At 36.0% G+C, this 26,352-nt stretch overlaps 1 protein-coding gene across 1 annotated transcript; it reads right to left on the bottom strand.

Annotated features, from left to right (window-relative positions):
- Positions 1-7,004: 7,004 nt before the first annotated feature.
- On the bottom strand, positions 7,005-24,848 carry LOC141433281 (uncharacterized). Its single transcript, XM_074095251.1, has 9 exons — positions 24,780-24,848; positions 14,879-14,943; positions 14,017-14,081; positions 12,693-12,802; positions 12,096-12,175; positions 11,066-11,148; positions 9,937-10,105; positions 8,952-9,061; positions 7,005-7,878 (listed from the first exon to the last, which is right to left on the bottom strand). Exons 1-9 carry the CDS (start codon positions 24,792-24,794, stop codon positions 7,766-7,768), a joined length of 810 nt encoding a protein of 269 aa, XP_073951352.1. The 5' UTR covers positions 24,795-24,848; the 3' UTR covers positions 7,005-7,765.
- Positions 24,849-26,352: the final 1,504 nt, after the last annotated feature.

The raw sequence follows: 26,352 nt of genomic DNA, 5'->3' as shown, positions 1-26,352 counted from the left end.
CTCGTATGTTGTAAATTTTTGTTGCGTTTAATAGCCCTTCATGACCGTCAATAACCGTATGGATCTCAACTCATACCTACTATATTTTTTATACGCGAAATCGTCAGTAGAATAAACGTAATGCAAAGTTTAAAGAAAAAAAAAAAACTAAATAGAAAAGCACAAGCAGAATACATCTGGAACCTTGGCTACCTAATTAATTACCTTGTAATTCATATCTTTTTCTTTATACAAGTATCCTTTTGCCAACTAATTTTCTTTGCTCATCCGCGACCTTATGATAGCTAAGTGTATGCATGATTTGCGTATGGAAGATATGAATGTGGAGGTGGAGGAACTGCATGAACAGTTATCTTGCATACCTAAACTTAGCTATCATAAGGTCGCGGGTGAGCAAAGATATTATTTTAGTTCATTGATGGACCTCCGCAAAGTAACGCCTGATTCAATAAATTATTCAAACTAGTTTAAGTGTACACAGAATCGACCAATGGCATTAATTAAACTCCACATTACATTATAAACTAAGTAGGTATTTATAAGAGGAGCGGGACGAAACAAAATTTTAATTACCGTGACTTGTCGGAAATGCACTTACGTTTTTCAGACGCTGTGTGACTTTAGATTTGGAATATGAAAAAAATAAGGGAAAGTAATAACTCACTAAACTTATTATTTGTTCGTAGCACTAAACAAATGGAATTGCTACTTTACGTCGACAATGAGTTCAAACGAACTGCCTTGGTCAAATTAGGGCATGAGAGAATAACAAAAAGGAGAGAAATTACTAATAATGACGTATCAGACATGGATGAACTATATCTTCTCTCGTTGGCTTTGCTTTAGCCTAACTTATTCATTTTATAAAGTACCTATATAACAGCGCTATACAAATGAAACTATCATCTTTGATAATTTTCCTGCAGTCTCCCAGAAGGTCACCCATAAAGCAATTATGACAAAAGATAGTGGAAGGAAGGAAAGGAAATGCGACAGTTAATAGTAAGTGGACGTCACTAGGTTTATGATTCAGCTCTTAAATTTAACATGGTACCTTATTGTCAATTAGATACAGTACAACTAGAATGTTAATGTCGATCGGACTCGTCGTCGGTTTTCTTCATTTTCCTAAAGATTCTAATGAGAGGGAAAAAGAAAACCAATCGCTTGTTTCGAATTCCAAGCGACATTAGCAAACTAATTAATAGTATAAGTGTACCTAGTTTTGGTGCGAATGTTGTGTTCTGGAAAACTTATTTTGAATAATTGATTGAATGAGGCGTTACTAGGTACTTAACAATCCATATTCATGAACTAAAACCGGTTCCCTTGTTACTGCGCTATCCCATGTGAAGAAGAAGAAGATGTGTGTGCATTTGACCGACACGTGTTTAATATTATGTTGTAGTACTTAAATGATTTTGTATGTCTTTTGTTTTGGCAAAATCCCGCATCTTCCACAACTTCCACTCTAATCAAAATACAGGATGTAAGATAATTAGATGTCGAATTGGGTAGATTATGGGCTTATTATTAATTAATTTCAAGCAATATACATAGTTAAAATGTATATGTGTTAGATATTCGAGAAGTATAAGGAAATTTGTTACGTCCTATTGCTAAGCACAGGCCTCCTCTCAGAGTAGGACGGCTTGGACCGTAGTTCCACGCGGGGCCAGTATGGATTGGAAACTTCACACATACCATTGAATTGCTTCACAGGTTTTTGTAGGTTTCCTCACAATGTTTTCCTCATTAATTTTGAAAAACTTAGTAAAATTAAAATACTAAACTAAACTAAAACAGAAATTGACACGGTTGACACGCGTTATTATTTTCTGGAGTTGTGACGTATATATGTTAACTTAATGTGAATATTGGGGAGGGCGGGTATAGACTATCTCGGATCTAATAAGAAACATCTTGTGGTTAGGTCAGTCGGCGTCTGTCATGCGGCTTTTACAAAGCTTCTATTTATCTTGCAATGTATGTACACATGGATGTATTTATGTGCAGGTCAAATCTTGAAACCGAATTTTAACCCACTTCCAGTGCAGTGGTCAGAATGACTTAAAATTTAGTTTCAGTGGTCAGAATGACGCAAATGTAGTTTGGATGACAATGCTTCAACTATAATCGCGAGAAGTTAACTCAACGCAAAAAATTCTAATAAAAACATTGACGCAGTTATCATAGAATCCGTTTCAAATATTCTAACGTAGCACCATTTTCTGCGCAAGCAGTATTTAACTGTACCAAAATGAAGTAAAAATCATTAATATTACTTTTAAATGGACAAAAATAATTATACACGACAAAGTAAGAAAACTTTTTTAATTTTATGACGAGAATAACTAAAGAAAATTAAAAATATGACTAAAACAAATAAATGCAAATTAGTTGATCACTATTTTTTTAAACAAATACGTTGTTATCATTACTACATTCACTCTGATTCATACAATAAATAAGTGAACCCTACGAGTATATATGGCTCAGTACGCTACTTCTACGAGCCTAATCAATCACCATTAGATTACATGACCTAGAAAATTGCGAATTTATTTTTCATTATCTTCAGGTTTTCCATCGTCAACCACCACATCAATTTCAACTTCGTAAGTCCCAGGCTTTGTTCGAGACGGCCTTACAACCACCCCCGGCATCCTTGCTTCTTGGATACCATCCACTTCATTTTCGGCGGCATCAGCTACTGGCACATGCACATCGGTTTTGTTTGAAATGACGTCAGCTTGGACGTTCTCAGGTTCAGGAGGCACTCGGACTGACATAAGGCCTTGTACGCGTTGAACCAAGTATTCTAATATAGGTCCAAATCTGGATACTCCTTCTGTGCTCACGAGGAGGCGGTCTGGAGCGTCAGGCCTTGGTCGTAGTACAAACATGTTGAAGTTTAGAGTTCGCCGCACGGGCCTGGCGGCAGCCTCGTGCAGGCAGGCCAGAGCGATGGCCAGGATCAGCGCGCGTGGAGTCATGTTCGGCGAGTGCACTGGGACGAGGGAACTAAAGGCAGCGTGCGCCCGGCGCGGCGTGAGGTCCCACACTGTGCGGACTGCGTTTTTGCCCCGCATCTAACCTAAGATAACGGGTCTCCAGCAAAAAGATCATTATTGCCCCGAGTTACGGCGGGTGGATAATTGCAGCGATATCTCGACTTCTCGACACCTTTCGTTTGGAAAGCTCCCATCTTAATTTAAGTGAGTCATCATTATCATTTTACCAATTAATGGAGATCTTTCTGAAATGATTCTGTTAGTGTGTTTTATTCTTTTGTCGGTAGGTTCGTTAGTTGCTTGAGGGGTCACACATGAATGGCTATAGCTTTGCTATTATGGCGCTAATAAAAAGACTATGAGAATTTTAATGCGAAGACGACTGTGCATTGAAATTGCGGATGCATTGTACTTATTTGTAAAGAGTTAAGGTTGTTTTTTGTACGATCGTAGGCAAAGGTTATTGCAAATTATTGCACATCAAATTTATATTTATTTTTATAGACATTAATCATCATCAAAATGGAAACGGAGTGGATTGATGTCAGCGTAATGATGCAGTATCAAGGCCATCCAATGCAGGTCAATGAAAATAAACAAAATGCGGTTTGTAGGATTTGCATTCTTTTAGTTTACATTTTGACCGCTTTGTTAGAAATTTAAGTGGCAAATTAATGTTTACGATCAACTTGCACAATTAGTTCTTTATTATTGGAGGTGGTTTTGCAGGTCACAGAAAAATAAAGAATTTAGCTTTATGTTTAGTCATTTATAATAAACTAGGTGTTGCCTGGGACTTCGTGAGCCAGGAATTCGTTTTTCGCTATCCCGTGGGATTATGCATTTTCCGAGATAAACACTTTCCTATTTCCTCCCCAGGGTCCCAAACTATCTCCATACTAAATTTTGTCTAAACCGGTTAAGCAGATTAAGTGTGAAACGGTTACATACAACCATACATACAAAGAGTTAATTTCTTATTTATAATATGAAAGAAAATATGAACTCGTCTGTCTTATTGTAAAATAAATTACGATGAAAAATAAACACAAAATAAATAATAATGCCTTACCACAAAAACTTAAAAACGAATCAGAAATCCTCAAAATTTCAGATTTCTATGAACAGACACGTGTTCAGTTATTGTCTAAGCTGTTATGGTAACGCTGAAAGATTTTTTTGTAAGAAGAAGAAGTTGTTATTTTAATTAGTAGACATAAACAAAACAATCTGCGACATAAAGCAAAGAGAAATTCAGAGCATCGATATGTCAATTTACGTAACCTTTAACAGCGATAATATTAAAATGTGTCTCTTCCGTCATTACGAGCTGATTAGCATTAATTTATTCATGATTACTTTTCTCAGACCATAATTTCACGTCCAATTTGTTAGCAGGATCATAAACTCGAAAGCAAGCGTTCGGAAACTTACCACTTCCTATTACACCAACTTCAGCTAAGTCTCTTGTAATTTCATCTTTATTTTCCAGTTGCTTAGAGCTAATGTTTTATTCATAATTGGCAAATATAAGGTCGTGAAAGTATGGTTTATCGGGTTGTGTGGTAGAGGCAGGAAGAGACCCGTTACAGAGCCTACAGCTAGGCTTGCCTTGGTAACGGTAGCCGGTAAAAGATAGACCAAAAAGATACTATCACAATGCTATATACCCACTAGGTACTATTTACATTTTATACTTTTCACTGACAATTTTAAGAGCTTCGAACACAAAGGTTGTCCACCTGTTACTAATACTCTGCTCTTTGTCTCTTTGTCCTGTCTGATCGTTCGTCTATTCCAGTGCTAAATTGTTTTAGCGGCAAAAATTGAAATGTTAACAGACTGTATTGTTAATTTGTTAACTAGAGTGGATTTTGTCTTTTTTTGTGCTCAACTGTAAATGACAATTGTACGATATTACGCGTCATTTCGTGTATAGTTTAGTTTGTTGAACATTCATTATAACATAGCCTCATAATTTACATTACATGTCAAATTTGAAGAATTCATACTGAAACTGTCCTAAACAATATATTAACACGAACCCCAACTCATTCCAAAATTTAATTTAGATGAGTTTTTACAATGTTGTCTAATATGAGAGAATTTCCACAACAGAAGGTTAGATCTAACCAACCATACTTCGGATTACAATATATGGACAACATTAAGGAATTTTAACAAACTTAATTATCTCAATTTTATCTTCTTAACCAGTTCAACAGAACAGAATATAACCATCTATAAGAAGTCGACATTGGTGTCTCCCACGGGGTCGTGAGTATCAACGGGAAGAGTCCTACCTTTAGATGATCCGTATGAACGAGCATACGATTGTTTACAATACTTTATAGAAGCCTCTTACTTTCACTATTTTATGCTTAGTCATCATCATCATCATCACCATCCCAGCCTCCATCTTATAGCTGAACACAGGTCTCTTAGAATGAAAGGGTTTATACTTGGTAGACATTTTTATTTCCGCTTCTTGGATTTTTAACTTGAATGTCATAAAAGTGTAATTTGACCTTCGTTCCGATGCACGATTGATCTTATAAGCGTGTATTAGAAAGCTAACACAGCCGGTAGGACGAGTCTAGGCTCTAATGGGTTCTTAGCCCTAGAGCTTGGTGCACTATCGCTCCATATTAGACCGGTTTGCGACTAGTCTTCATGTCGCGTTAAAGAAATTCTGACCAATTATTGAAGCCCATCAATTAAATACCTGTTTATAACCGACTTCATAAAAGGAGGAAGTACTCTACTTTTATTTGTTATATTTCTAGGGTTCCGTACCTCAAAAGAAAAAAGAAACCCTTATAGGATCTCTCGTGTGTCTGTATGTTTGTACATCCTCCCGTCGGTCAAGGTCAAATTGCTCCGAAAGTACTAAAGCTTAGTAACTTAACCGATCGAGTTTAAATTTAGCCACTTTGGAAGTCGGTGACTCAAAGACAGACTTGTTATGCAAATAAATCAATTTTAATCAAGCAACCCTAGTTCTTTAGTCATTTTTAGGGTTCCGGAGTCAAATGGCAAAAACGGAACCCTTATAGTTTCGTCAAGTCCGTCTGTCTGTCTGTCTGTCTGTCCGTCCGTCCGTATGTCACAGGCATTTTACTCGAAAACTACAAGATGGATATCAATGAAATTTGGAGTACAGATGTCTTGTCAAAGCCGTTATTAGTTATGAAGTTAAATTACAAAAATAAATATATATGTATATAGGTGGGGGGCACTCCATACACGTAACAGAAATTGAAAATTTTTTTTTTCACTCGCTTCAACGTGTGGCACATAGTTCGACAGCTCGAGCTAGCAGATAGTAAGGTTTCTCAAAACTTTTTTGATTAAGTGAAGATTTCCGGAAATAATCGCTCCCAAAGTAGCAAAAATTGTGTCCCCCCTCTATCTTGTAAACCGTTTGATCAAAAAATATATTAAAAATATGGAAAGGTAACGCTTAATAAATACTTTCAACGAAAATTGGTTTCAACATGATCGGATGTACCGTTTTTGAGTTATTTCCGAAAAACTGCGCTTCTCAACAGAAGGACGTAAGTGCCGTGAAGATACGCTCTTTTTCTGGTAATAGATTTTAAGACGGTAGTAAGTGTTTTAATTGTGTTATAACGCCATAATATTACTTGATTTTTTTCGTAATGGCTACGGAACCCTATTTTGGGCGTATGCGACATGCTCTTGGCCGGTTTTTAACTATGCTAGAGTTTTACGTACATGTCTGAGTGAGTCCCATCTTTCATATCATTAGTTTATCGTTTTTTGTGTATTGATTTATTTAATGATGCAGGAAGGGAATAACACAAAATTGATAGATTTTTTTTTTAATTACAGGCTGTCCGACTAATTATAGAACACAGTACCTACTGACCATGTGTTACATATTACTTATTTTACATAATACTCTTTATATTAGGATCAAATTATTCAGGACTATAGTGCATGGGATACTTATATTAAAACAGCAACTTTTACGCAAAATTGTATTATATTTAATCACAATTGAATACCTAAATAGGTACAACTTATTTTACAATTAATCTTCCGCTTCTTGTTTTTTTAGTCAGGTACAAAAACATACTTTCTAACACATTCAGGTTAGGCATTATAGAAGCTAATATAATTCTACGATCACATTTTTTTTCGAGACAGTTTTTAAATAATTTCTTCAAAGTTCAGAACAATTGTTAAACAAATTAGTAAAACAACTTCCAGGCGGAAAAGAAATCTATTTATTTTTTGAATACTAAAAATCATGGAGAATGGTAGAGTTTCAAAAATTTTTCGTAAGTAAGATCGAAGAATAAGATCAAGATTCAATTTTCTAAATATAAGTATATTTATCTATGTATTATGATGATGTGCTATGCATATTTCTTCAACAAGTAAATTTAAGGTAAGTAATAAGATAAAAAAAAGCATTTTAACATCAACAGTCCACTATAGTCTGTATTCAAGCAAACGCACTTGCTCTTTCTTCTAGCTCTCAAGGTTTGGGACTGGAACAGACTGAACATGGTTAAAATAATTTTATTTTTGCATTTACACTTTTGACGATACATGTGCGGGTAAAACCTTAAAAATAATGCTAGCAATCAGTACTCAAGAGTAACTTTAAATATTAAAATGTTTCGCTGAATACGTGGGTAAGTGACATGAAGATTGTTCCGTTTTTGGTTCCATTTTTGACCTAAATATGTTAGAGGGGATTATATCTAAAAGGCCTTGAACTAGGCCTGGTTTCGCGAGGCGTGCGCGTTCGCCGGTCGGTTCTGCCTTTCTTCTTTCAGCTCACTGCTCTCTGCCTGCCCAGTGCGCTTAGGGCCCGCCGATGCCGCAGATTCTGTGTAATAAACGATGGATCACCTCATATCTAAATGGTTAAAAATATTCTATTGTCTACCTAACAACTTTCGATGATCAGGGGTAATGTAACATCCGAATGCTGGGATCAGCATTGGGACAGTTGTCAGCTGTGGTAACTACTGACCATCTCGAATTTTATATCATTATCATAAGCAATAGAGGAGTCAGTAGGACGTTATTTGTTGGGCATTAGCACGTCGGCTATTGGGACATTTACCTTATAGAGATATCTCCACTGGAGCATCAAATAAGTGTGCGAACGGCTCAGCCAGTCCTCTTAAAGAGCCTTAGGGTCGGCGTTTTCTTGTGTGTCAAGGACAAAATAATACTTTTTGCGTATCTAGTCACTAAGAAGCTACCGGTAGATGAATGACAATATAAAATAATATTATCATGCTATGACTAGACTAAATAGCAGTAAGGCTGTAAGGCTGGGTTACTTAAGTATATCCAGTGGCTGGAAAAGTTAAAGCCTTATTTTTTTTACGTAAAATACCACAAACAGCAAGCAAGTAGCAGTCTACTCGTGACCACTGGTGTATTTAGCGTGATACTATGAGCGAAAATCACGAAAGTTTAACAACAAAACTTTTTTTTATCGAAAACTAACGCAAGAGACGACTTCACATCATAGACGTGTTAAACTTTGAACATTGACCAAAGTGATGAAACATTAGTCAACTCTTAAAATTCAGAGAAACTTTTAGACGGGTGGTCAACTGAACTTGCCAAACGCCGGCTAAAATATTCCAGAAGCATTTTGTTCAACCAAAGAATACTTAAAAATTCACATCATCATCATCATGTCAGCCGAAAGACGTCCACTGTTGGACATAGGCCTCCCCCAAGGCCCAAAATTATTAAATGGAAATTAGCACACTGTTAAGCGATCATTAAAATTTATCTGTATTGGTTAATTTTAATTACACAATTTATTAATAATCAATATGTAACATACGGTTTAAAACGTGACATACGTTAACGTAACATATACTTAATTACATTTCATTATGACATACAAGAAAGAAGGAAGAAGTATACAAGACTTACGATTGCCGCTGACTCGAAGATCGGCGGAAGGACGTGCCGGTTGCGCTACCGGTGCTACTTGTGAGAGTTTTATCACACCGCGAAGACCTTCTCCCTGCGGAACGGCTTGTCTGTAAATACGCAAAAGGATTTATAATTCTAGCTGCGTTTCTTTTCTCTTCGTCCACTACAAACATAAGCTATCTATCCATTATTGAGTAAATCTTACATATACTTAGTTTGCAAGCCATGCATTATTTTCAGTTTAGAGCCCAGTTATTACAACGTGTCTACCCTCTAGACAAAGATGAATAGAACGCGTTAATCAGGATATTTCTGACCTATGTACAGTCACCAGCACCAATATCTGACACAAAAAGCGTGCATAAACCTGATACGACTCTATTTCTAGGGCCGGAAGGACGTGTCAGATATTTTTGCACGCTCCGCTGTGGCAGATATTAATGCTGGTGACTGTACAAAGCCTTACACCAAGCACAACAGTAATAACGGAGAAATGACTGATTTAAGATTTAATGCTTCGAAACATTAATTTTATTTTGATAATATTTATATTTTTGTTATAAACATTTAGGGGCTGCTTCACCACCCATTGATTAATTTTATTTGACGGATAAAGTGATGCCATCTCCGTCTATTCGAACAAAACAAACAGAACCCGCATGACATTTATGCGTCAAATAAATTTAATCAATGGATGAAAAAACAAAGGGTTAATCGAATAATTTACTACAATTAGAACATTCCTGAGAAGGAACTCTAGGTACTCGGGATTTCTGTCGCTATCCAGATACTGGAGACACGTTGTATCCTGCATTATTTAACGCAATTTATCATATTCAATTTTTGGCTGAATATAGCCAGCTATTTTTAACCAACTTAATAGAAAATTTTGGTTTACGTTTTTATTGTTTGTTTGAAGTTGACACATTTGAGGCTTCAAGGCGGTCGACAAATGTCGCAGTATTTAGTAGCTGAAACTTACTGATAAGCCAAATTAGGGTCCTGATAGTAATCATAGGGTCTCTGCAAGCCCAGGGGCGCACCAAACAGGAGTCCAGGGTTAGCCTGAGGACCGAGACCAGGTCGGTAGTAACCGTTGCCAGGAGACACTACCTGGCCTGATGGGTCAAGGAGGACAGCGTTTTGATAACCTAAAGAACATAATGAATAAAATTTAGTTTTCATACTCGTAAGTGTGTTTATCATTTTTATGAAATTAGGTTTAAGTTGGCACGGTAGGAAGATTTTGTAAATTGTCATCAAATCTTGCACGTCTTTCATCCACTTTCAGCGATTCAAAGTGAAAGTCAAAGTCAAAATATCTTTATTCAATTTAGGCTATAACAAGCACTTATGAATGTGAAATAAAATCTACCACCGGTTCGGAAAAGCTTCTGTTGAGAAAAATCCGGCAAGAAACTCAACGAGGTATATTTTTATTAAACAGATTTACAGTATTATTAAATGATATCTATACATCACAAGTATTTAACACAACTTTATTGTTAACACATTAGGTTCGCTACTTGAAGGGATCGCCAATGCGGATCGGAAATATTTCCAAATATCCCTGTCCATGATATAATCATTAACTTTTTAATACGCCTTAGATATTATGTCTTCTTGACAATAGATCTGAATTTTGTATCCGTTTCATTGTAATATTTTTTGTAATTTTATTATAAAAACGGATGCAATTTCCCAAAAACGACTTTTTGGTTTTAGCCAGTCTGTAAGATGGAACTTTAAGCTTCCCTGTGTTTCTAGTAGCCTTTAGGCTTATCGACGTTAGTGGGAAAATCACATATGTTCTTCCTAACATACATGATTATTTCAAAAACATAAAGCGACGGCAGGGTTAGGATACCTATTTCCTTAAAAAAAGATCTTAAAGATTCACGCGTCTTCAAATTATAAATTGATCTGATGGCTCTTTTTGTAAGATAAACATTGACTCAATGTCTGCAGCAGATAGACTATTTTAAAAAAGTTGATGAAAAAGAAAAATTATTTCGAAGTACACCGAAGAGAAATAAGAAAAGGTAGATTTATTTATTCCCTAAGGAATCTATCTGTACTGTTCATTGATCTTATAATTATACGTTGCTTACCATTAGCTGCGTACGCGCCGGGGTTTCCTTGTGGTGCTGCTGCGACGATGTACACAGGCTGGTAACCTCCTATAGTGCCTGGCCTGAAAATATCATCAATAATTTAGTAATTTATCACAGAGTTTATTTAATTTTCTCCATGGCCATGGCATGGAGATACCCATTTTTAGGATGTATGATTGAATCATTTCCCGATAATCCTTGCGATAGTATCTACGGTCGGGTCTCAAACTTATGTATCCACTTTTTCATACTAGTTGCATAGAAAAGTGGATAATTATGTTAGGGTTAAAAATATCTCTGTCTATGTATTTTTATGTGTATCGAATATGTGTAAATAAATGTTTCTCTCTCTCTCCATACACGTCCTTCTGCAGGACACAGGTGTCCTGTCAGAATGAGAGCTTGGGCCAGAGTTCCCACGCAGGCCCAGTGCAGACTGGAAACCTTACACACACCATTGCATTGATTTGTAGGTGTGCAGGTTTTCTCAGGATGCTATCCTCCGCCATAAAGTCCATGGTAAATTATAAATTTAATTCCAAAAACTCAGAGGTGCGAGCCCGGGTTCGAACCCACGATCCTCAGCTTGAGAGGTCATAGGTCAAATCACTAAGACACCATGGCTTTGTTACTTTTAACAAGCTTTTATTAACTATCACCTGTCCCGATGTTTGTCTGTAATCAAATCTTGCAAGTTCAATTTGATCTACTTCCAGTAGTCGGATTGACTTCAAATTTGGCATACTTATGTAAATCTGGTGACAATAAAATAATTTAGTAGTGACATCCTGGTGGTCCATCCAGCCGGGATCGTCTTCGCAGGACGGAACTCCTCAACGGTTAATGGCATCGAATTGAAATTTGGTACAGAAATGTAGTTTGGATGACAATGCAAGTATAGTCAACAAAAAGTACCGTCAGACAACAGCTTGTGTTAAAAATTTACATAAAAGTTATTTAACTTGCTAATTACAATTTAAAAAATTGATACCTACAAAAAATACGTAATGTAATATTGTGAACACACCTATATCCCGGTATCGGCATCTGCACAATAAAAACTCGTTGTCCAGGCACCAAACCGGGCAGATTAGGTGAAACTGGAGTCTGAAAATAAAAAAAATGTTTGAATACTAACTGTTGCTCGCAATAATTCGTGTACAGCACGCCCACCGGAACTACATAAACATAAAATTTTCCGAGGTAAAATCTTCTCAGGGTCTCAAACTATACCCGTACAGAATTTCATCACGACTATATGAGTATGATCGAGTACTTTATAAGCATGAAAAAGCATAAAACAAACAAGCATACTCACATTCGCATTTTTTAATATTAGTTAGAATTTGATTTAACCAGACTCTAAAAAAAAAAGTTGAGTGATGGAAATAGCTAATGCCTGATGTATTTAACTCCCTGCTGTTTTGATCTAAGAAATAACGTTCGCTCTTTCTTGATTCAGGCGCTGCACTACTTACTATTATGTACTACATATAATAATTGTGTAGAAGACACAAGCACAATTCAACTGATTTGCAGTCAAAATATAAGAGTTACCTACTTATACAAAATCACTGTGAGTTTAAAAAAATCAAGTAGATAACATTTAAATTAAAATTTTGACCTGTTGGGGCGGCTGTTGAGGCTGTTGCACTCCTGGAACCAGCTCGACCTCGCTGTCTGGTTCCAAGCTTTCCAGCCGAGAGGGGGCGCCACTGGGACCGTTTACATTCACTGGAATGATAAAAATAAAAATTAAAGGTCACTTCCCGTACTTACTGCATTAAAAGTAAACTATTATTTTTGCTCGTCAGTATAGTTTGCACAAGCAATCCACATTTCAAAGTTTAGCCGCTCTTGGCCGGTTGTTTCTTCTACTATCGTTTGTATCAGCTCGTCAAATAGTACATCCCTTTTGTCCCTTATACATTCTATTTCAGTTTTCCTCCATTTTTGTCAGGAATTTCTTAGAGGCCACTCTCTCAGAATGGAGAATAATACATAAATAATAATCATGTATGTAAGGAACAACATATGTGATTTTCCCACTAACGTCGATAAGCCAAAGGCTACTAGAAACAAAGGGAAGCTTAAAGATCCATCTTACATACTGGCTAAAACCAAAAAGTCGTTTCTGGGAAATTGCATACGTTTTTATAATAAAATTCCAAAACATATTATAAAAATGGTTCAGATCTATTGTCAAGAAGACATAATATCTAAGGCGTATTATAAAGTTAATGATTATATCATGCACAGGGATATTTGGAAATAATTCCGATCCGCATTAGCGATCCCTTCAAATAGCGAACCTACTGTGTTAAAAATAAAGTTGTGTTAAATATCATTTAATAATATTGTAAATCTGTTTAAAAAAAATATACCTCATTGAGTTTCTTGCCGGATTCTTTTTAACAGAGGTTTTTCCGAACCGGTGGTAGATTTTTTTTGACATTCATAAGTGCTTGTTTTAGCCTAAATTGAATAAAGATATTTTGACTTTTGACTTTTGAATAAATATCACGGGACAATTCACACCTATTGACCTAGTCCCAAAGTAAGCTTAGCAAAGCTTGTGTTATGGGTACTAAGCAACGGATAAATATAATGTATATAGATAGATACATACTTAAATACATATTAAACACCCAAGAAAGACCCGAGAACAAACATACGTATTTTTCATGCTAATATATGCCCCGACACGGGAATCGTAGTCAGGTTCTCTAACCACTAGGCCATCTGGTCGTCTAGAATAGAGGGGACAAGTTGTGTTATAGTTAGTTAGCAATAAATATAGTCCTTCAAAGATTCACTGAAAATTATTTCCATGCTTCAAGTCACTTCAAGTTTCGTTAGTAATATGCGATTGTTCCAAAATTTTGTTGAGTAATTTGAGGATTCCATTGAACTAAGAACAATAAAATTGTCGTTGAAGAATACTTTACCTTGTTTTTGTTGCGCTTGGTTGAAGTAATTCCCCATTTCCGCATTTTCCAAGTAATAGTCCAGGCTGAAAAAGGAAGGCGGGATTTTTAGCCTTATTTATGTTGTCTAAATCCCCATTATTTCTCCTTTAAAATCTGAACAGCTTAAAAGTGGTATTCCTCTATATCTGTTTGTGTTCTCTGGACACTGCAATCCAGTCGGATGCCCCTTATTTCGTATAACATTAATTGTCCTAATATAATTTCGCATAACATATTTGTAAAAAAATACTAATTGATCATGTATATAGGATTTGCAAAATAATTTTGGCCTTTGTTCGACTTTCATCGTAAATAAACGTTATATAACTGAACCGCCTAATGCTAACACTGCCAGGTGACAGAAGACACTACGTTTTTAAAAATAATTGTGACGGGCAAAGAAAAACGTAGTTTTTAACGCCATGGCAACTATGGTTAGCTAAAATTCCGGTAACTTCTAAATAGGGTAAAAAATTTAAAACGCAACTAACACCAAAATCCTTCAAATAGGTGTGTTAAATTCGCCTATTTTATGAAAAAAATATATAAGAATAAATATTGTTTTTTTTTGAGACCAATGCCAATTATGCGAAATAATATAGACCCCATCCGGTCGTCTTCAAATCTAAGGTGAATGTGTTTACTATAGGCAAGCATCCACCATCTTAGACCCTCTCTTCTTCACTTATATTAATAATGATTTGTTTAGCCATAGTGTTTTAATTTTATTGTTTATTGGTCCTGATTAGTTTATCATGGACCTTTAAATTTTTTTACGTTGTTAAACAACGTTGTTAACGGTTCCATATTGAAATAAATAACTTAAACTGAATTTACTTACGGGTTCAGTTGCCGCTGAGGGCCCTGTGCTGCACTGACAGCCACACACAATGCTGCGACGAAGCACTAGAAAACACACAACATATAAAAAATTAGGCAAATATAAAAATAGATTGGGTTTTACTTCCTTAGACGCGAGAGATTTATACATTTCACCAGTGTGCCAGGATGAATTTTATTTAATAGAGACCGACGAAATAACAACAATCCAAATTACGTGTCTTGGATGGTTAATGGTATTCTTTGCGCAAAAAACTAAACTCAGCCTAAAATTTAGAGGTTCTAACGACCACATGAAATTCTACCAGACACAAGTACACATCACAGATTATAATCTTACTACGAGTAAGTGTCATGTTAACATATTATCTGATTGCTATTCAGCCGTGTTAACTGTGCAATTCATCTAGAATTCATTGCCAAGATCGTTTTCAACTAGGCTTCCCCGTGTCTAGCATACATAGCGAAATTTTAATGGTTTTCTATCAAGATTTGCAACTTTCCAAGCGCAGTTTTCCGGTGTCCGGCCTCTGGGAGCCATCAAGGTGAACTTAGTCAGAGATGCCTGTTTGAATTACAATTGACACAGGGGACTATGAGGACTGGTGATTGGTTTGGTGGATGAAAGGTCAAATCTGCATAAGTATCACATTTAGAAAAATATACTATGACATTTGTTTGATTCTAAGTTACTATACTCGCCAATGGAAATTTCGGAGAAGTGAATGTGTTCAAAATATTTTTAAAGTAAGCTCTAAAGACGTAATTGTCAGATACCTATCACGTTATCTATCAGTCAATTATCTATCTATCAGTCAGTTAATCGTTAATTAATACATGAATTAGCCAGATTTGGTAATTTTGTGATCATTTATTTAACAAATTCATTCCCCATCGACATTTATTGACAGATTTTTTTCATCAAACTCTTTATAATAAGCAATTCGAAATCCTAATTAGAAGCAACAAGACGAATAAAAGATTTAACAAATCTGATAATAAACAGAAGTCCATCTAAATTAGAAGGTATTTAGTAAATAAAATATCTGACATCGATCATTAATCGGACCAAAATAGGACTATTAAAATCAAAAACGTATCTCAATGGCACGTTTACCACACTTTGTTGGTGTTTAACTTTTGCTGTCGATAAGCTTAAGAGAAGATAGGACTTTGACCTGGGTTTTAATTTATTTGGTCCTCCATTTAAACGAGTAAATATTTTACACCTGTACTTGCAAACAATTACACATATTCTGAGAATTTACTTAAAAAACAAGTATTGATGTGTTGTTTTCGCTTTTTCTAAAGATCTAAGGCATCTGAAACACCCGGAACTGATCATCGCAAAGCCATAAACAAACAAAATTAGCATCAATGTATATTAATGTATTCTGCGATGCGGCTGACCGGGGTAAACTATGGTAATTAAAACTATCGACAATCATTGAAGTGAGTAGCATGATCTCTCGGTATTCAGAGGGCTGGTTTTTGGAATCACATCACTCGAAAACATGATTAGAGAGTGATAAAAAAGTTGATGAATTTGAAATACGTCGGAACGGACGGAAGTAAACCCTCGGTGAGCTGCAGTCTTGTAGTAGTAAGTAATATACAAGTTTTTGGCACATTCTAATGTTATTTTCGAGCCATGTGATTGATCAATACGCAGGTCCATTAATTTATTTTTCTTAGCCACAACAGTAAATACGACGTCATTGCAATAGAAAAATATTAAAGTAGGTTACCGAAGTAGGTACCATTTTTTGTTAATTGTGGTAACTATTTGTTTTCTAGTTTATTTAGTTCCTGGAACTAATGAGCGCTTTTAACAGTAAAAACTCAGCGTGAACAAATAAAATTGAATAATTGTAAAAATAAATCTTGCCACGTAGCCATAAATGCAGTTTCGTAGTACCTAATTACTACGGAATAATGCGATAGACGTATCTTCTTCTCGCATATGATAGCAAAGACGTTCGTCAAATTCCTGTTTCGTCAAAATCTTGTTTCGTCATATTCTTGTTTTGTCCAATTCCTATTTCGTCAAATTCTTGTTTTTATCTTCTCTATTTTATAAAAGTAGCGTCTTTTATAAAAGTAACGGCTGATTTAGTGACTGTGTGGCTGACTGACTAACTGACATATCAACGTACAGCCTAAACTACTGTAACTATGAGCTTGAAATTTTGCTTTTTTTGCAAGCACGAAGCTAAACCCTGCTAAACTAAAAACAGACATACCTAACTCGTCGACATTCGTAGTCAAAATTAGTCAGTACCTTTGTTCAGCAGAGAGGAATGCTTTGTCAGTAAACTGCTCTATCTTATGCTCTAAATTAAATTAAGAAAACACTATTACTTTGAACATCATGCTAGGCTATGTGGAAACTATAAATAAAGTAACTGAATTAAGGCAGGTGCCTTTACGCATACTAATAGTTTACAAACAACATAATTACGATTCAGTAAAGCACTTTTAACTATGGGAATGGAATCATTATTGAGTTTTGAGTAATCCCTTCGTAAAACAAATTGACTATAAAATACATCGTACCTAATTATTTTTAATGTCCAACAATCAATGTCCAACAGTGGACGTCCTACGGCTGATATGATATGCCGATGAATTAAGTAACGTCCGACTCTTCTATGTTGACGAAAAAATTATGACAATTAACATAAATTTAGCTCTACACTCTGAGATATATTAGGCATATTTAAAGTGTAAATATATAAGCTTTTTTATTAAATGGTCTTTTTTTAATCTTATAATTTTAACGAGGCTTTAGTAGGTGTACACCTAATGTGACTATGTCAGCCTCATTACTTTTTAGTTGACTGCGCATTTATTATATCCTAGTATGTACATAGGTCTGTAACCTACCCACCAAATTTCATGTCAATTAGAAACTGTAGGTTAAACTCGAATTCCAAGATTTGATCCATTTTAACACGATAAATTAAATAAAAGCTTGTAATATAAGGTGTCTTAGAGCAGTCAATTAACGCAATGATAGTTTTAACATATTGTACATAACAGCAAAAACACTGTTTAATTTGGATGTCTGCACAATTTATAGACTTCTTTTTGAACATAAATCTTTGAATTTATGGACCAATTTTGTTATAAATCTGATCCCGTATGTCATTTGGTGCATCCTTTTCTTACACGACCAATTTAAAAAGGATGTACTGAGGGGAGAAACCAGATATTCACATCCCGTGATGTCAGGCGTATCTTCAGGCGACTGCTACTTTTATGATGTCAACGTTCTTCGAAATACGGGGTGAAGGACACTAAGTATTGTTCTTCCGTACATTTTGTCTTTATGACCGCAAAAGTACTCAAAACATGTTTTTTACGAGCTATTATGTCGTCATCATTTCAAATGTGTACGTATTATCGTGTTTTTGCATCACACTCACAACGTGTCACTATGAAAGCCGAAATGTCAGATACAAATTTATACGTACCTGATATGTATGTACCTATTCTAAAATATCGTAAAAGCATGATACTATTTTTACTTTAGACACGCTAATTGAACGGTTCTTTTTTTTGTATAAAGTGCTTGTCAACTAATGGCGTACCAAGGAAAGGATCATAGCATTGGTTGAACTGGGGCTAGTAATCAATGGCCTGTTGTCCCTAATCCGCACTGGGCCCGCGTGGGAATTATATCTAATACAAGCCTGCTCATTCTGAATTCTATAGGTAGTTACACTAATTGCGAGTTTTGTTTACCTTGACGCTACTACTTCTTTATTTGATCATAGGCTGGAAATAAAAAAAAAACATAGTCACTTAAATTATAAAACTACTAAAGATAACGCTTAACAGATCATATCTATTTTCAGATTTGCTCCAAGTCTACTCAATTTAAATTCACACGGTAAGAAGAATATTAGAACAAATTTCTACCAATAGCTAGTACCATTGTCGCCATGAAACGAGTGAATAGTGACCGATCGAGCGCCGCAATCACAGACCGCAATGTACGCAATTACATACCTACTATTTTTCTTGCATTACTAAACCGGACTCAAGACAGTAATGTGTACATTATGTATATCACACATGGTTCAGTGTACAACTTTTGTGCAGCCGTCAAGGCCCGTCTTTGTCAGAATCATCAGTCCTTTTTGTCCAGCTACCGTACAAAACGGTGCGAGTTCGATGTCCGTTAAGCGACATATTTGTATGCAAACGGCAGGTATTTGTTTTGGGTCCACGTGCTTGGGCCTTTGTTCGGATATGTATTTAGATGATTATCTCGATTATTTTATATTTAAAAAGTTCACATGTATTTTAGCGCGTCGATGCTCGAAAGTAAAAAGCTAACAACGTAGGTTTTTTTATTTAATTTATAATCTATTCAGGATATACGCATGCAGGAGGACATACGCAATACCTGTTTGTAAAATACTATTTTAAGGCACCCTCACACGTCGATGTTGTTAATTACGTAAAGGGAACAGACAGGAAGAACATTCCAGAAAAAAAATCTTTACCTAAGATTCAACTAGCTGTTAAATGCGATTTTCTATTGTTTCTTGCACGATCGATAACTTACCTACTCTATCAGCAGCATTATTAACATGTGCGAATCTCATTATATACGGTACAGAAAACGTTACCCTGCGGTTCAGTCATTCCACAGAACGTAGGTATAAAAGCTTCGGGGGGAAGTATCCCTTATTTTAGTATATCCTTAGTAGGTAGGTAGGTAGGTACATTTTCATCAAAAATGACAAAGTTAATTTTTAATGAAATTTTTCTACGCTCGTAAGCTGTAAGTCGGCTACGCACCTGTGACACTCCCATAGAGTCGCGAGTGTCCATGGGCAGCATAGGTTGCTTACGATCACGCATACCGCAGGCCTGTTTGTGTATCACGCTATACAATAAACCTTACTATTACTACCGCTGCGAATTCGAACTGGTACAAGGTAGTTAGACTTTTTTAGAGACATCTCGAATGACAATACAAATCCCATCTTTAAAACGAGATAACCACGTTAACCACCGTATCTCCTCCTAATAATGATCCTCACTAAATAATTAACGCTATCAAATTAGCCGGCGGAAGGAAGCTGGTAAATTGTTCGTATTAGTATGTGGTCGTCGTGGGACCTTCACCCATATCGTTACACCATCGCTCGGAGGTCGCGTGTGACATCATGTTACGGTTGTACGAACTTCTTTTAGTGGTTCAGGCGTCAAAAGATAATGTAAAGTTTCGTAATGTCAACTCAATTAAATAAAATACGGCCAAGTGTGAGCCTGACTTGGAGTCAGAATATCCAGTCTTACTTAGTAAAACCCTGGTCCTTAGCAAAATGTACTAGTGTGGGATCATTTAGGATTGGATATAGATATGGACAGACAGACATAAAAGAATTAAGACTTTCAGACTTTTTCTCTTGGTTGTATATTATAAGAACTACCTTCATACCAACCTTAAAAGTTCTAGGACAACTGGAAGTACCCTATAATTTTTTTATGAGCAATTCACAATATTTGAAATCAATCGATTTGTAAAAACAATCCCCTCTTGGTATGTACACGCAAAAAGTCAATAAATATTAGTTTTTTGGTAAGCATTTCAAAATACATATAATAAATCTTTAAGGTAAATAGTGAAGTTGAATTTATTTCATAATTATTCCATCAAATCCAGCATTGATTATGAAATAAATAACGTAAAAGGAAAATATATTAGGTACAGTCTGGTAATGACAGCAGTAGCAGTTGGTAATATTTTTTTAGTTTTACAAGCCAAGTCGTGATTTTAAAGTTTACAAACCACTTTTCGACCATTTCCTTTAGTCGTGTTAGATTGAAATTTGGAATTCTTGTATAAATCCGGTAACGATGCAATAAACGAAATACTGGTGATCCAGCCAGGATTATCTCTTCAGCACAGGACTGTAACGATTAATGGAGTCGACTTAAAACATTATATAAAACAAAGTTCAAATAGAGTACAAACATTCAAATATGTTCTAACGAACTAACCGAGGAGAAAGTGCTATTTAAACGAGCGAAAAAGGGCAATCAACTTCCAAATATCACGGCACACATGTGACACACAAGTCATTGTCCACCGCAGACAAGTAAAATAGCACATTGCACAATGGTCACGCGCATTTTACCACGCGGCACGGAGTCATGAAACGATTCCCTTTATTTCAACATGGAGGTGGTTGCAAAGTTGCGAACTGTAATTTGTCCCGTAATTGTGGAGGCAAAGGACGCGCGTCGCTGACTGCGCATACGCATTCGACCTGGATTTAAGCGATGTCGATAGAGTTTTCACATGTGACAATCGGGTAGGTATCTATGTCTCAAGAATCCCACATTTTTTTCACATGGAACGGCTTATTTAATAAAATGTTATTGTGTATCAGTTGTTACACGCTAAAATACCTAAGTAATGTGTAAAATTTGTTGAGATTATGATACATGCATGATATTTAAATTATGTCATATTACTAAAGTGGATACTTTCTATAAATTCTTTTTGTCTTTTACTTCAGTCAATTTCGTATTTACAATATGAAAGTGCAGTAGAATAAAAAAAACACGATAGTAGGATTATTAAGGAACTTACTAAGTCGAAGCAGAGAACTGATATCTACCTAAGTGAATTGAATAAGATTCTTTCTATTGGATTTTAAATATAATTATAACAAATAATAATGGCAGAACCAATTTTTTAAGCATATTATGCGAAGCACTGGAAGCATATTTTGCGCTCTAGTATATTGAGAAATATGATGGTTAAGGTTTATTTATTACTTTACTTACAATATGATCATTTGATTTTATATATGTCGGCGGCCGATCGTAAAATCCGCCAAATCACGAAATTCCTATAGGTCATAAAATGGCGCCATTTCATGATATGCCTAAAAGTTGGCCAGGCATATCACAATGTGCCTGAGAAACAATACGGCATATCGATCGGAGCAACGCATTCGTCGATATTCCTAGCTCTATAACGGGCACATTTGATATGCCGAAAAAAAGAAAAATTTAGGTACGACGAGCGAAGCGAGGACTGGTTACATCGACTTTATGGCCAATCAGCGTGCGCTCGCGTCCCCCCGCGCATTTCAGCGACTTGGCAGAATTGTTTCTTAGTAGAAATGCAAACATTAGGTGTCATTATTAGGTTATAAAGTCAATGAGTGGTTAGTATGAATTGTGACCACAACGCACGAGTCGAGCGATCGAAATGAGCGTGCCACGGCAGCGGCCGGCAAAGTGTCAGAATCGATATGCCTATAAATTTCATGACCTGCCTAAACTGGCCAAATCATGAAATGTCGGCGTTTCATGATCTGCTTAAACGTCACTAGGCAAATCGTTAAACGGTGAGTTTCGAACGATATGGCGGATGTCCCTTAGCCAATTCATGAAAGGCGTCATTTCACGATATGCCTAGGAATTTGGCGGATTTTACGATCGGCCGCCGACATATATATATAAGATCGTGCTTCCCACCCACCTATTCGAAAATCAACGATTGGTTCGCCTGTAAGTGCGAGCAAAGTAGTTGTTTTTTCCAAGAGACTTTTACAGAGAGCGGAAATTAAATTTTAATTTAGAACATGATGACGACATTAAGGGGCTTTTTCACCACCCATTGACTAATTTTATTTGACGGATAAATGTGATGCCGTCTCCGTCTATTCGAACAAAACAAACAGAGACTGCATCACATTTATCCGTCAAATTAATTTAATCAATGGATGGTGAAACAGGAGGTGTGTTGAAATTTTCATATTTTTGAATCTTTAATTTTATTGATTCTCTGTGTATTGTTTGAGTATTTTTTTCATTAGGGCTTTTATTTAATTTAAGTAATAACTCATTATCATCATCATCCCAGCCTATATACGTCACATTTTTGGGCAAAGGCCTCCTCTCAGAATGTGGGGGCTTGGGCCGCGTAGTACCCACGTGGGCCCAGTGCGGAAGGGGAACTTCACACACACCATTGAATTGCTTCGTAGGTTTCTGCTGTTTCCTCACCATGTTTTCATTTACCGTAAAGCGCGTGGTAAATTTCAAATTAATAACATGGCTCCAGTTCTACGTTAAAATACACAGTTACTATTTTTAGGGGTCTTCAATGGGACCCCACAAAACAAACCCACCTTACAAAAATAGCACATGCGATTAATATTCTACTTATATCAAAATTAAAGAGAACACTAATGTTATCTAACACAATGTGTATAATTACCGGTAGGGTCTTTTCCTTTAACTACGATATCTAGTCTAAAAACCGGCCAAGAGCGTGTCGGACACGCCCAAAATAGGGTTCCGTTAGCTAAGGATTTCGTATTTTATACGGAATCTTCCAAGTTTAGGTATATAAAACTACTAATAATTCTCAAGCAAACTTAGCCGTTATTTCCTTGAAAGTTTAATATACTTACTACCATCTTGAATTTTTTCAAAATTTTCCACCCACCGGTTTAGATTTTAGAGGGGGCGGGGGGACGCTCGATTTTAATGAAAATTTGCATTTTAAAGTTGAATATTTCGCAAAAAAAATCAATAAATCGAAAAATCGTCTTAGCAAACCCCTAATGGTTTTAAAAGACCTATTCAATGATACCCCACACTATAGGGTTGGATGAGAAAAAAAAACCCACACTTGACGTCTATGGGAGGTACAGTCACCAGCATTAATATCTGCCACAGCGGAGCGTGCAAAAACATCTGACACGTCCTTCCGGCCTTAGAAATAGAGTCGTATCAGATATTTATGCACGCTTGTTGTGTCAGATATTGGTGCTGGTGACTTTACACTAAAAAAAATGATTTTTGTTTTTTATTGTACCATTTTGTCGGCATAGTTTACAAATATATTAGTAAAAAATTACAGCTTTCTTGCATTGATAGTCCCTGAGCAAAGCCGCCGATGGACGGACAGACAGACAGACATGGCGAAACTATAAGGGTTCCGTTTTTGCCATTTTGGCTCCGGAACCCTAAAAATGGCGAAGGAGGGGGACAATGTACAATTGAATGTGACACAACGAGAAACTAAATCTCGATGTGACATGATTTAGTTTAGTGTCGTGATTTGATTTAGTGACTTCTTGCATTTTGCGCAAATAATATAAAAGATTTTCAATAAAAAGGGACATCGTTTTTCTGATATGTTATTAATTTTCAGATACCAGTATAATACCAATATTTACCCATATATACTGACTGACAGATAGAGATAATGCAGAATCGAAACCACTGGAGTTCAAAGTTATTATATATAAAATTATTGGGATTATTTTTTGATTGGGTTTCTAATTAGTTTTCAGTAGCGTAGTGGGGGCGAGGGAGGCCCTGGAGGCGGCCCGCCCCGGACGGCACTTTTAGGGGGCGAGAAAATTCCATAATAGTTTAGTTTATTTATTCATTCAATACATCATTACATTATAATTTACATAAATGTAATAAGATTAGTAATAGTTATAAATAATAAAACTCTAAGCATGTCATGATGTGAACGAAAACAATTAAAATAAGACTGCTTTTTCTCATAAATAATACCAAATTAAAGATTAATTGATAGTAAATTTTCTTCCGCCCCGCGTGGTTGATACCCACGCTACACCACTGTCAGTTTAACACTAACTAAACATAATTCGGAACAATATTTATTACTGTCGAAACACAAATTCACACAAATTAAACCAAAAACACCGGAAAAGTTTTGTTTTTATTTTTTTACACGCTTTTTTAGCGGCATTATGTTTCTAATTGGACAAACTCAGGTCAGCCCGATCACGACAAATATGTTAAAGTTTAGTTCCAAGATTTGATTACCGACATCGTTAGTAACAATTATAGCTAATGAAAGCATGTTCAAAAGGACTTACAGTAATAACGGCCATGTTGGACTGCCACAGACCAGCGCGCGCGTCGCAAGGGAAATGCGTCGCACTCTTGCGCACTACTGCTTATATCGACTTTTCCGCTACGCATTGTCTCTTACGTTTTCCTCTACACCCCTTTGAGATCATTTTAATTTATGCTAGCCTAGTTAAGTTAGTTAGTTTTGGTTAGGTCTTTTAATCTGGAAAAATAAATATATACCTCCATTTTCTAATAAATAAAGCTACTAGCTGTTGCCCGCGACTGTGCGCTATCCCGCGGGAAATATGCAATTTTCCAGGATAAAACTATCAACGTCCTCCTTGGGACTCAAACTATCTGTATACCGATTTTTATCTTAATCGGTTCAGTGGTATAGATAGACGTGAAAAGGTTACAAAAAAAACAAACAGACTTACAAACTTTGGCATTTATAATAATATAAGTACTCAGTGGCACAAAATTTGGCCCAAGCGTTTGCGAATCGCAAATTGCGATGCAAGTCATGCAAGCATTTAATTTGTTTGGTATATAACTAAATTAAGAATAAAATTAATCACAACTTAGTAAATTTTGCAAGTTAACGAGTAATACTCGACCAAAACTTAATATTTAATATTTGTTTCATTCATAATAGTTAGTACGAAACTACATTGTACGTGGCCCGTCACGTACCTACTTGGCCGACTTTTTATTTGTGCTGGTTGATATTTCTTCACAAATATCCAGTAAGGATAATAAGGATATGCCTTCGTATGCTGACGGAAGTTATAACAAGCAATAAGCATGTGAGTAGGTACAAATAATAGACTATCTCATTATATCCAAGGGTTCTTATTGTCTATGTTTCTACAAATTGGCTTGGCTCCAATAGGTAGTCAGTGCATTATCTTGTACTTTTCACTGTACCTAAACCATGTATACATACCTAAACCATAAGAATAAAATAAATAAAAAATTAAGGGGGTCCCAAAAACCAATATAAAATACCCCTCATTCCATACATTTTATTTAGAAGCAGGGCACTGCTAACAGGATTTCTACAGATACGGCTGCTTTAGTATATATTTTAATACGAGAGTGAGAGAGACGGTACGATACGAACTTCGGTTTTCGAATCCTGTAGTAGCCCCTGTATTCGCGGGTAGCCATTTTTATTCAGTTGTTTTCTTAGCGTTTTTTTTTAGCTGAGCTGTGAAGTGCTTGGACACAAAATAATTTAATTGTTTCCATTTTTTTCCTCGCATTGTGAGAATCTCGGGTCATTAAAAGCCCTCCGCCTCCGGGGTCGGGCTTCTAATAGACTCTCGTTAGTAATCCCCTTCTTACGCCCCTTAATGCACAATGTACTATTGCACTTGACTGATTTTGAAAATAAAATCTGAGAAAAAAATCAGTGTTGTACTATGTTATAAGCCATGTTAAAGACCATTTTTCAATTAATAAGTAGACGATATCTTAGAAGACGTCAGTAACACATACCTAAAGACTGTTGTACGTTGAGCTGGTGCAACTTCCTAAGTTTAAACAAAGGTTACTGGAATAAAAAAAGTAATGACTGTTTCTCATAAAGATTAT

This window comes from Choristoneura fumiferana, chromosome 12 (genome assembly GCF_025370935.1).
Source record: "Choristoneura fumiferana chromosome 12, NRCan_CFum_1, whole genome shotgun sequence".
NCBI lineage: Eukaryota > Metazoa > Arthropoda > Insecta > Lepidoptera > Tortricidae > Choristoneura > Choristoneura fumiferana.
Note: the sequence above shows the minus strand (reverse complement) of the source record. Positions and strands in the feature narration are given on the sequence as shown.

What these genes read in the sequence shown, in the direction of transcription:
- LOC141433281 (XM_074095251.1), bottom strand. An exon ending in CTCAACAGCCGCCCCAACAG is followed by an intron (nt 12,176 to 12,692) that starts GTCAAAATTTTA and finishes TTTTATTTTCAG; the next exon opens with ACTCCAGTTTCACCTAATCT. An exon ending in CGGCGCGTACGCAGCTAATG is followed by an intron (nt 10,106 to 11,065) that starts GTAAGCAACGTA and finishes TATGTTCTTTAG; the next exon opens with GTTATCAAAACGCTGTCCTC.